The 12,331-nt window shown below is 38.2% G+C and overlaps 1 protein-coding gene across 1 annotated transcript; it reads left to right on the plus strand.

Moving 5' to 3' along the window:
* Positions 1-1,600: 1,600 nt before the first annotated feature.
* Positions 1,601-11,020, plus strand: LOC127988021 (histo-blood group ABO system transferase). The gene is made up of 8 exons (XM_052590516.1): positions 1,601-1,700; positions 2,467-2,496; positions 8,554-8,589; positions 8,825-8,899; positions 9,032-9,076; positions 9,253-9,285; positions 9,375-9,512; positions 9,673-11,020. The coding sequence occupies exons 1-8, from the start codon at positions 1,642-1,644 to the stop codon at positions 10,361-10,363; spliced, it is 1,107 nt and encodes a 368-aa protein (XP_052446476.1). The 5' UTR covers positions 1,601-1,641; the 3' UTR covers positions 10,364-11,020.
* The last annotated feature ends 1,311 nt before the right edge of the window (positions 11,021-12,331 follow it).

Below are 12,331 nucleotides of genomic sequence, written 5' to 3' on the forward strand. Positions count from 1 at the left end.
GCTCATTCTATGTCTGTTCATGCTGAGACAAGGTATAAAGTCTTTGTTTATTTTTTGGTTTTATGTTGGCATCACTTTGAATAAGGCAGCATTGGGTTCTTACTAAGCTCGTCTTAGTGTACTATTCATTACATAAAGCTCTTTCTGATTCTGAGTAAGGATTATAAATAAATAAATGGGCACAAGTAGAGAAAAAGAAGCAGGCCTATCACCGATGAGTAACTGTTTTTACATATAGTGTACAACATGACTTGTCTATACCACACTGTCACAGTGAACCACCCCAACACATCAGTTACCACCACTGATCTATAATATAGAATATTCTCAGATTTAATTTGCCTCATATGAATTTGTAACTTGATAATTCACTGGTGTTACTGTATAGCAGTCTACTCTGAGAACTACGCCCACTGAAGGAAAATGTAACCGGCGACAGGAAACATTATTTTGACCCATGTCAAAGGATTATTTAATCAACCTATGTAAACCTGAAAGAAGAAGATATATTTATTGATCTATGTCACTGCCCATTTTCCTAACCTTCCTTTTGTTGGAGAAATATCCAACTGAATGGCCCAACATGAAATTCACTGACATCTACAACTAACAGCATAATTCAATCTACCTACAGCACATAGCCTCAGCTATATGAAAGTTTGAGGAAGGGGTGCAGTTGGTTACCAAAATGATGGGACAAGTGAGCTATTAGAAAGCTTATGTGTTAGCAAACTGTAGCTTGGGCCAGCTGGTGTTCCTCAACTTTAATATTTACTACTTAATATAAACTATTGGATAAAATTCTGATATTTATAAGTATTTGTTTCTAATCACCTGCTAGGATAATCATTTAACGCAACAAAGATCAAAACCAGGCCTTAAGTTTAGTAAGCTTAGCTGTAGCCTTAAGCTTATTTATCAAGTTACATAGCCATTAAAAGATCTATTTAAAGTTTGGGGTGGTGAAATAATCCTTTAACAATGTTTCCTGGCGCCAATTACATTACTCTCCAGTTGGCAGTTCTCAGAGTAATAAAACATGTTACGTTCTTTTGTGTCCTTACTTCCTTCTTTATTTACTTCCTTCTTTATTTCCTTCCTTCTTATTCTTGTTGTCAGTGCAGGCTTGTTTTAGTTTGTATCTTATATATTGGAGCTTATATTGACTATTTTGAAAAGTGATAAGTGGCCAGCATAAAAAAGGCCTTAATTAAACTTTAAACAACAGGACAATAATAACTGATGACTAGACATAAATATGTCATGACTCTAGAAACCTCTTTGTGAAGACAGTGGCATAATATAGTGAAATATGTTCTTTAGCCATATAAATACAGTCATGTGAGTTTAAAATCACAAACACATATTCATAATATACATCAGTACTAAAATGTAGATCAGTAAAAAGGGAGTTCTAATAATTCTGTTCCTATGAATAAATTGAAAGCTTTCAGGCTTATTATAAGAACTCTGGCATTGAAAGTGTTAATCAAGTTAGCATTTTGAGACTCATTTATTGTTCTGTAATGCAGGGCTCCACCCTCATCCGTCTATTTTGCCTCCTTCCTTGATTTATATCTCTCTTGCTTTATTGCTCTCACTTACGCTTCATCAGTCTGTGGACATGACTATGCAAAAATAATGCTGCTCCGTCAGAATTTTATCATCATTCTAGTGTTCTTTGGGATGGTATTGAGTGGGTATGTAATTACTCTTCAGCAATATTAGGAGGCTTGCTTTGTGTTTGAGTTGTGTATTGATGTGACAATAATGCGGTTTTATTCCTCAAAAGTTGGTAACATTACCGCTGCTGGACATGTGGCCAGGAAGAGTACGTGATGTATTTAACATAGTATTGCCACTTTATTCTGCTCATGCAACTTTTATTAATTACAAAAATCTTTATAAACTAACCTTGACAAACATATTATATATTCCGTCCCCTTGGAATTATAAGGTTCTATCTGACATTTTTGTCAAAACTGAGTTATTCACATATTTTTATTCTGTGTTAAAGTATTTACATTATGTGATAGATTTTTTTGTTGTTGTATACATTATGGGACTTTTTATTTAAAAAACAATAAGGTTCTATCTACACAGTCGAATGGAACACAAAAACGTTGAAGCTCAATATATCAAAACTACCTGGAATGCAGATAGAACCTTATAATTCCAAGGGGACGATTTCTGAAACTGCATTTTATGACTGCTTTAAAAAATGTTTACATTTTTATTTTATTCTCGAGATGTATTAAATTAAGAGTGGTTTAGTGGTTCAGGTTTTAGGATTTCTAAATGATAGGTTTGGGACAGGAAACTCTTGGTTCATTTTAAACCCTATAATATAAAGCTAATATTTACTCTGAATTTTCTGTGTACATTACAAGCAAATAAATCTTCCAGAAGAACAGTTACACATTTACAGACAACTTTTCTCATGCTGTTCTATGTCTTTCTTTACAGGTTCATTTACCTGAACAATAACCAGTGCAGGTGAGTCTAGAGAACTGTGACTCATATCTGAAGCATATATTCAAAAACACCAACAACACATTGATCCGGCAACAGCCCATGACGTCACTACCAATGCGACTATAGTATAAATAGGCACCGGGAGAACACCTCATTCACCTCTTTGTCTGAAGCTTGCATCCGCAGCATGGCAGAGAACCATGGTTACATAAGTAACCTGAGACGTTCCCTTTCAACCGCGTTTCAACTGTCGGCCAAAAGTGGGCGTGCTAGTGCATGCCAGTGCCAGCCCCATTTTCACTGTCACTTCCGGTGCTTGATAGTGCCTCAATGTTGTTGTTGTTGTTTTTTTTTATAGTGATAATTTCCATATTTTGCAGAGTGTGTTTTTGAGATTGCACCTTAGTTGGTTTTAGCCTGTCAAGGTTTAATAAATATGAAACTAAAGCCGCCAGTAGGTGGCAGCAAGTCTCCTTCGTAATGAGTAGCCTAATCCATTGACTCATTCATTCAAAAGGTCTGATCCGTTTATAAATGAAGCCAGTGATTGTCTTTATGAATGGGCCGCTGAATCATTTACTACAATTATTTGTTCTAAAACACAAATTCATTCAGTAACACAATAAACAGTGCTGCTCCTGGTGAAACAGAGATAAACAGACATCACTGTGACTAATATAACACACTTAATACTAGCATCTTGTTTGTTGAGCTGTTTGAAATCAATTAATTTGCGATCGCGCTGAGATTCGGGAAAGCAATATTTTTATATTAGACTACTTAATGAATGACATAAATATAAAAAAACTATTACTTACAGTGCATTTTTGCCCCCATATCTTGAGTTATATTTTATTGTAATAGCCTTCATCCGGCACAGAAAAACTCTCATAATATGTTTCTTTTAGTTTTTTTGCAAAGTTACAAAATGTCGGCTCGCACATCATTAAAAAATGTAGGATATTAGTACACTATGAATATCGCACATTGCTCGCTCATTTAATTTCACCTTGCTAAGCTGGCATCGCAGTGTCATTAATTATTGCACTGGCACTTAATTATGTTTCTCTTATGGCTTCTGATGTTTGTTCTATTCGAACATAAGTGCCCTGCAAAATGGACATAATAGGATATTCCGCCATGATACCAGTTTTAAGTGAAAGCATATGTTCCAATTCTAAATGCATTTAAGTGTGCGGGACATGAATTTAAAATGTATTTATTTACAGAGGTATGAGGTGTCACATTTTTTGAAGACGTTGCGCAGTGCAAATCTATGAATGAATGTTCCAAAGTGAAGTAGACTTCAACAGATTTCACGTTCAGGGACTAGGGAGCAATGAACACTGTGTAGGAACCATGTCAATGGGAAAACAGTTCATGCACGGAGCTCACTTCTAATGAGCTGATTATCTGAATCAGGTGTGTTAACAAAGAGAGACATGAAAAATGTGCTGAGCTGGGGGGCTGGTAGGCTACGTGTCGGTGTTGAGATTTGTCTTTTGGATGTCTTTTCGTCTATTAAAATCAGCAGTAAATTACCACACAAGCATTAGTTACAATGAGGGACAGACTGGGAGTGAAAAACAGCCCTGGATTTTTTTCCAAATAAGCCCATCATAATTACAAACAGTCACTACTGTCACACAATATTACTGCAATTATGTGGCATTTATGGCAAATAACATCACAAAACCCATGGTGACTGTTGTGGCAAAAACAATTATTAACAAATAGCATCACAGTGTAAGAGACAAAGAATCAAATTATATTTAAGGAAATAAGTTTATTTTCCTTAAAGAGGTGCATTCACAATGTTTCAGCCGCTACCCTGAAACACAACAGACCTAAATCACACTGAAAACAGACGGTTATCACCCCCTTCTCTGTAAATTTCCAGTTAACCCATAAACCAAACCTAGCTGTTTTCAGAAAAAAAAACAATGGTCCTTCTAACCCCCTGGGCTTTTATTATTTTCACACCTGTGAGGTCTGTGAGACTAAAGACTCTTTAGTCTTTCCTGCACTAAAGAGTTCAAAGGCTCTTTCTAATTATTTGTTTTATTGTGTATTTGCGTGCCTTCACACCCATGAGGTCAAAGGTCTTTATTAATCGCTAATCTTTCCTGATTAAATTACCCGCACTAAAGACTTCAGAATCTATTTTTGTTGTACCAGGAACTTTTGTCCCCCAGACCTGTTGCTTGCTGTGTTTCCGCCACAGTCTAAAGTACAGTGAAGATTAGGCAAATAGACTAGTGACGTAGGTCTTCGCACGTTTCTCAATACAAAGTGCACTGATTTTGGACGTGCATCCTCTGTAGTTCAGACTTTGTGCTTTCGACTCGGGAATGTGATGTCCGCAAATCCGGTAAATCTGCAAACAGCAGCGTACTTGTTAACTTCAGTCAGCTGACCATGGCTACTGCAATTTTCCTCACTGTACATTTACAATGAAACGAATTATGATACCAAATACCACTGCCTCCTTTCATGTTCATTTAAACATAATAACAGCTGCAGAAATATACTTAGTTCAGAAATATGTATATATATATATATATATATATATATATATATATATACAGCTAATACAATGAAACAAAATATTTGATCTATTTGCCTTTTTTATTTTCATTTTAACACATAGATAAATTGAATACAGACCAAAGATTACCTGTTAGATTTACCCAAAACAAGTTATAGTGCACTCACACTAGGCACGGTTGCCATGAACCGTGCCCGAGTACGATTGTCCCCCCTCCCCACTCCCCCTCTGGCCTGCACTCACATATAGGGTTTCAGCATTCGTGCCGGAGCACGCTTACGTCATTATGGTGCGACGGTTTCGGGATAAACAGGAAGAGCGGAGCTCAATGGTGTCCATCGCTCTGTTTTCTTTGTGGATAATTTTGTGTTGTTTGGTCCACAGCCCTCTCACAGCCTGTTGTTAAACAGATGTGTCGCCTTAGTGGCGCGAAAAATTTCACGTAATCGCGCTGCTCATATGAGGATGTTTGCAATGTACCAGCTGAAGTGCAGCAAGGACTTTGCAGTTTTTAGTTTTTATGCGTTTTGCACATCTGCCGTAGACCAAAGCGACCCTTTCCCTGCCATGGTTTGGAGCGTCGCAAAACTGTGACGCAACGCGTCCTTTTCCGTGCTCTGGCATGGTTAGCGCTCACACTGCATGCGAACCGCGCCCGAGTCCAACTGAACCGTGCCCTGGCCCACCTCTTCCAAGCGGGCCAGGGCCGGCCAATCGAGCCGTGCCCGGGCACGATTCGGAGCACTCACACTAGTCAAACGAACCGCGCTTTGGTGGTCATACGCACTCGGGCATCAAACTGGCTAGCTTCAAACTGGCTAGTGTGAGTACACCCTCATATGTTTACCCTCTAAAGAGACATCAGAGCCAGCGGCACACATCAGAAGGTCTAGCCGAGGTGAGGCTGCTCTCGACGGATACATTCAAAACTCGCTGATCGCGAGAGCTGACCGTCTCTGAGATCGGCAAAACACATTTTTAAATAGGCTCTTTATAAATAAACCACAGATTTGAGTTTTAAACAACAGAATCAGAATTCCTATCACTAAAATTGGCAGAACAGTTTGAATTATCCAGTACATCCATCCTCCCCACAAAGACATAGCCCACCCGGCCCACAGGTTGTCAGTCCGCTCGGGTTCTTCTCTCATGTGTTAACCCCTTTCTGCCGGATGCATATCAAGCACTAAACAGTTTTGAATGACTGCGTCCCTCAGTTGCCTCATTTCATCACTTATCAATGCCAAAGCATTTTCTGTGCTATTGACTATTGCTAATACCATCCATGCTAACCCATTAATCCTTGGTCAGCATGTGTTGCATGTCTCAATTCCACTCTCATCCCGTACCTGTTGTTACTCAGTTTGTCTTCAGTGTCCAACCGTAATCTTTAATCGTATCCTGACTTGTTGCTATGTCTTCCTTTCCCAGGTTCCTTCCACAGCTTGTATTTTACTCCGCTCGTTACTGCTGCTAGAATATAGGGATCTGCTGCCAGTAAATCTGTAAGATTTGTCAGTTTATACCTCTTTGCAATGATCAATGGCTTTGTGAACACCATCTGTGTTATCAGCAAAACTTGGAATGGCCCTCGACACCATTTCGCCCTCCAGTTCTTCCTCCTCAGATCACGAGTTACCACGTAATCCCCCAGCCTGATCTTATGCAGAAACGTCTCAGCAACCTTCCTCTGGGCAGCTTTGACCTGCACAGAAATGTTGAATAACGGACCAAACTTTTCATTTCTTTGCAGTAATTCAACTGTGGCGAGTGGGGCGGGGCCGAGAGGCGTGGGAACGAGGAGTGAGGCCGGGTGTAGTGATTGGAGATGAGCTGCACCTGACCTCACTCCTCGTTCCCACGCCTCTCGGCCCCGCCCCACTCGCCACATTCAATATTTCATTTTCACACACATCCGTTGATGGAAGCATGCGCTGTTTCCCCCCACCCCCTCTATTCCCATGAATGGTGGTCTATCAAAGAGAATTTCGAATGGGCTCAAATTTGTTTTGACTCTCTTTCTGATGAAATGAAATGGTGCATTGAAGAATTTTTGAGAAACCATCGACTCAATCTAAGGTTTAATGCTGGAATGGCTAGCTGTAAATATCTAGCTGAGGGATCAAACACCAAGTTATCAATCGAGAGAGTGGCTCAACCTACAGCCTTTTCCAATGCTGGAACAGCTAGCAAGTTACTTAGCTGAGGGAACACAACAACCAGCTCTCAACGAGAAGGCGGGCTTGGCCTACTGCATGATCATTAGAAATCAGAAGGGTAAGCATACTGCAAGCTGGCCAAAAAAACTCTTTAAATAATGCATTAAAAAGGTGGGGGAAGGGCCTATTTCGCCTGATGCTGCCGGTTCCAGGTGCTCTGGGAAAACAGAGAATTCTACTCTCATGTGAGAGAAGAGCTCAGAATTCAGAAAAGGAGTAGCATGCTCATAGGCAACCCTTTGATAAAGGAGAGCATTGCTAATACTACTACATGAACAGCCTGCAGATCGACGAATCCAACTGCTCAGAAAGGAAGAGAACTTGAGCGCTTGAAAGGAAGCACGATGCTCACAATAACCCTCAATGGTGAGGGAAACGATGCTTCAAAAGTGTGTCAACAGATACACACTGGTTGAGTGAAGCCCAAGGTTCTGGGTTCTAAGCCAACTCAGAGAAAGGGAATGAGATTAATAACACGTAACCCTCACCATACAGAGTTTTAGAAAACAGTTCTGAGGACCTACTCTAGGACAAACACACAGGTCCAAAGAAACGGTGCAAAGAAAGCTTGCAGATGGATTATAAACACAACCACCAGTGCATTAAACACACACACACACACATACACACACACACACACACACACACACACACACACATATATATATATATATATATATATATATATATATATATACACATTCATAAATGGATCATACTCACCCACCATGGTTACAGTGCAGGAGCCTCGTTCAAGGCTTTTTGGCAGGTCCTGAACCGTGGTGAGCAGATGGTTGCCCCGCTTTCCAAGAAAAGAGAGAGAAACGAGAGCGGAGCTTCTTCATTGGAAAAAGCTTGCAGTGAATGCTGATTTTGCCCTCAAGAACATTGCCTGCACACCCTAACAAAATAAAAAAAGATCATGTGTGTCATCAAGTGTCAAATAAGGACGACATGGATTCACACATACTCTATACGCCTTGCTAGTACTCACCATAATTTGGGAATAGAGATCGCTCTTACCACTGAAATGCACGCTTCAGACAAAACCGTCAGTAAATATGAAGAAAAATATGATGTGTCGTATTTTCCCGGAGCCTATTATACTATAGTCACACCGGTAGTGATGTCATGGGCTGCTGCTGGCGAACATATGTTGTTGGTGTTTTTGAGTGTATGCGTCAGACAAGGGTCACAAAAAGCAGTTTCATATAGTGACCCCTAGAGGATGCAGTTCGAAGTTCTCTTGAAAGGGAACTGTTGATTTGAGAAATTGTATTACTCATTTTTTTTTTTTTTTACTGTTTTAAGATGCCATCAGAAGATAACAGAACAAGGCATCATCAAGTGAGTAATGAGGGGCATATGCATACACACACATGCTAGTATTATGTACATGCTCATGTTCAAAAACACAAGCACACCCTGTTTTATTTTTCTTTATTGTTCAATTTTTTATTGATATTGTAAGTGTACACATAAAAGTAGACCCGTTACAGATTTAAATGCTGTGTTACTCTTATATATCAAGTCTGAAGGAGCATTTTAAGGTCTTTTCACTGTTATCATTAAAATCTGCAAGTGGTGGCACCGGCGCGACCGTCGACCCCAGGAAGTTAACATGCAATCAGCAGATAACAGAAAAAGGCATCACCAAGTGAGTAATGATGTGCATAAGCATACACACACATGCTAGAATTTATTTACAAGCTCATGTTCAAAAACACAAGTACACACACACAGCATAATCGAATTCAGTTACGTAAGAGTTTGATTTTGTTATTATCAGCCTAAAATGGAAGCAAAATACATTTGGATTGCGCTCATCACCAGGGTAAGTAAAACGTCATTTTCTTAAAAGTGACTTTATTGTTAAGTTGATCCATAGTAAATGAGGACTAATGCTTAGAACGAAAACAGTCTTGGTTTATGGTCGATCAGATGACCAGTGAGAACGAGTTAAGCGATGAAATGTCTGTTGATCTTTCTGCTCATTAATTTTTATAACAGGTTGTTGTACAACCAGCCGAGTGCGTTGGTAGGGTAAGTATTATGTTTTTAGTAACAACCTGTTATAGCCAATTTCCACTCCTGAATGGAATGATAACAGTGTTGTATGTGTGTTTTTAAAGAAGTCGGACAGATGTTGCTTCTGTGTCACCATGGTCAGCTCCAATCGTTTGGGAGGGAACCTTTGACTCCACACTGATCGACTCGATCTACAAACAACAGAATCTCACCATCGCAACCACTGCCTTCGCTTTGGGAAAGTAAGCCTTCATGATATGTATTTTCTTGTATTAATAATTCTCATCTGTTTCATCATTGTTTTTCCTGGTTTCTGGAAATTAATTATAACCCAAAACGATAACTGGAAATAAATTAACCATAATATATCTCTCTATATTTGTTTTTTTCGCTGTTTGTTAGATACGTTCGTTTTGTCAAAGATTTTCTGGAGTCAGCTGAGCAGCATTACTTTGTTGGATTTCGAGTGCATTACTACTTGTTTACAGATCAACCAGAATTAGTTCCTGAAGTGAAGATGGGTGAAAACCGTAGTCTGACAGTTCTAAAGGTTCAGAGTTTGAAAAGATGGCAGGACATCAGTATGAGCAGGATGGAAAAACTGGAGAAACTGATAGAGAGTGAACTGGCCAGTGAGGCCAACTATATCTTCTGCCTGGACATAGATACCAAGTTCTATGGCCGTTGGGGTGTGGAGTCTTTGGGTCGTCTGGTAGGCGTGATACATCCTTGGCTCTATGATACTTCAAGGGATAAATTCACATATGAGCGCAGTCCAAAGTCTCAAGCATACATTCCAGCTGGGGAAGGTGATTATTATTACGCTGGAGGTGCATTTGGTGGTTCATTGGAGGATGTATATCATCTCACAAAAACCTGCAGGGAGAAGATGAGCATTGATGCTGCAAACTCCATTGAGGCGGTATGGCAAGAGGAGTCCCACTTGAACAAGTATTTCCTTTTGAACAAACCTAGTAAACTGCTCTCTCCTGAATATATGTGGCGGGACATCAATGAAAGAGCAGCCCAAATAAAAATTGTTCGCTTCACTAATGTACCTAAAAACTATGCTGAAATTCGTCCAAACCCGTAGCAACTGTTGCCAGTTATGCTGAAAAGGTGTGTTCTCACAGGACTCCCATAAGACACTGTGAATCTGTTAACGAGTAATAATGATGACAGGGAAGTCGACATCTGCAACCAAGAAATGGATAATCACAGACATATACAGATGTTTACGAGCACAATGTTGCATCAGAAACAGAAGAATTTTGAATAAACACTCACAGTATGAACTTGTTGAACTTTTTGCAATACACTTTATTATGTAACCAAATGCAATTTATGTGTATTGAAAGCACTGACAACCTTTTGTTTGACCACTTTTATGAAGTTGAGGGAAGACTTTTTTATGGAGCTACAAGGTCTATTGTCCTCTTGCATTAACGATACACTATTTTTACCTGTTTAATGCTTTGTTTGACACAGTCTGTATAAAGCACTATTATTAATATTGATTTTGCCAAACATAACAGCTTTTTGACAATATATTCAGAAGAAATAATTTTTCTTTATTCTTTCGGACGAAATAATTCAAGTTTCAAATGTTTATTGGGTGTTCTTGTACAAAACAGAAACGAAATAAAAAATGACATACAATTGGTTACAAACATTCTTCCAAATATCTTTGTGTTTATTAGACAACTGTGTACGTCAATGACAAGATTAATAAAGACATGATAAAAAGAAACTGTCTTTTAACGTTCTAGTAGAAAACACGTGAACGCATTCTCAGAAATGTAATATTTGAATTAATGTCAGTTTAAAATCATTTACACCACATTGATTTTATAAACAGCAATGATTTCGAAAATTTTATGGTGAAGGTCTTATGTTTTATGATTTTCTTGTCATATAAAAACAATGGCTCCTGCAAGGTGGTTATTCCACATGTTGAAATATTAATAATATTCTTAATAATAAATACTATTTATATGATTAAAGTATTTAAAAATAAATGCAATTAAATAAATATTTATTTATATTATATATAAAAAAAACATTAATAAAATAAATAAAATAAAATAAATTGACAATAGAAAATTATGGACTTGTAGATTGAGTATTTCAGCACTTTTTATTCAGTTTTTTATGACCGTCATTAAATCATATTTCTGACGAAAATGGTAGGCCTGTAAACTTATTTCAGAAATCCAAAATGAATAAAAAGATAACATTGAAAAACATTTTTTTTACTAGATTTTTATCATCTTGAATATTCTTATCCCAGGAAAGCAAACGTGAAAACAATATTGTCAGAAAATAGAAAGTTATACAGTTTTGAACCACGAGGGTGAGTAAATGACAGAATTTTCATTTTCGGGTAAACTATCCCTTTATATAATAATTCAGTATTTTGAAATTGGTATTTTAGTTTGGTTAACAGATGCTAAACTGTTTAAAAAACAATAAAATGTGCTAAATCAGAACATGCTTCTTTTTTTCTTTTTTCTTTTTTTTTTTTTTTTTTTTTTTTTTGCATATGTCCACAAATAATGTGTTATTGTTTGTGATGTACACTTGATTAAGATGTTTTATGGACGTTCAGGTCTGACTGGAGCGATCTTGAAGACATAATTGATTGCTTTTCACGATGTTACACAGTGGGTGTGTGATTATTTTATATGCAGGCTTATATATATATATATATATATATATATATACGTCCGAATGTTTGCTGTGTAGCGTTTCTAGGGGGGTTCCCCAGTAAAAATTGCATTCCAGGGGGTAACATACACGTTTTCTGGTGGGGTTTCTCCGGTAAAATTCGCATTCACATTATTGGTGTTGCTTCAACCCCAGGACAGAAACAGTGTTAAGTAGCCAAGTTCCGCAGGAAAACCACGGACCACTAACACTGATGTTATGTAAAAGAGGAAAGCAGGCATTTGGACCAAAGCACTGTGAGTCAAGGGAAGGGGAGTGTTCAATTCCTTTATAGTGGTAGGACTTTTATTATGAATGTGTGCCGAGTTGATGTGAGTTCCGTTATTCCGCTTCC

Source organism: Carassius gibelio, chromosome B22, assembly GCF_023724105.1.
Source record: "Carassius gibelio isolate Cgi1373 ecotype wild population from Czech Republic chromosome B22, carGib1.2-hapl.c, whole genome shotgun sequence".
Classification (NCBI taxonomy): domain Eukaryota; kingdom Metazoa; phylum Chordata; class Actinopteri; order Cypriniformes; family Cyprinidae; genus Carassius; species Carassius gibelio.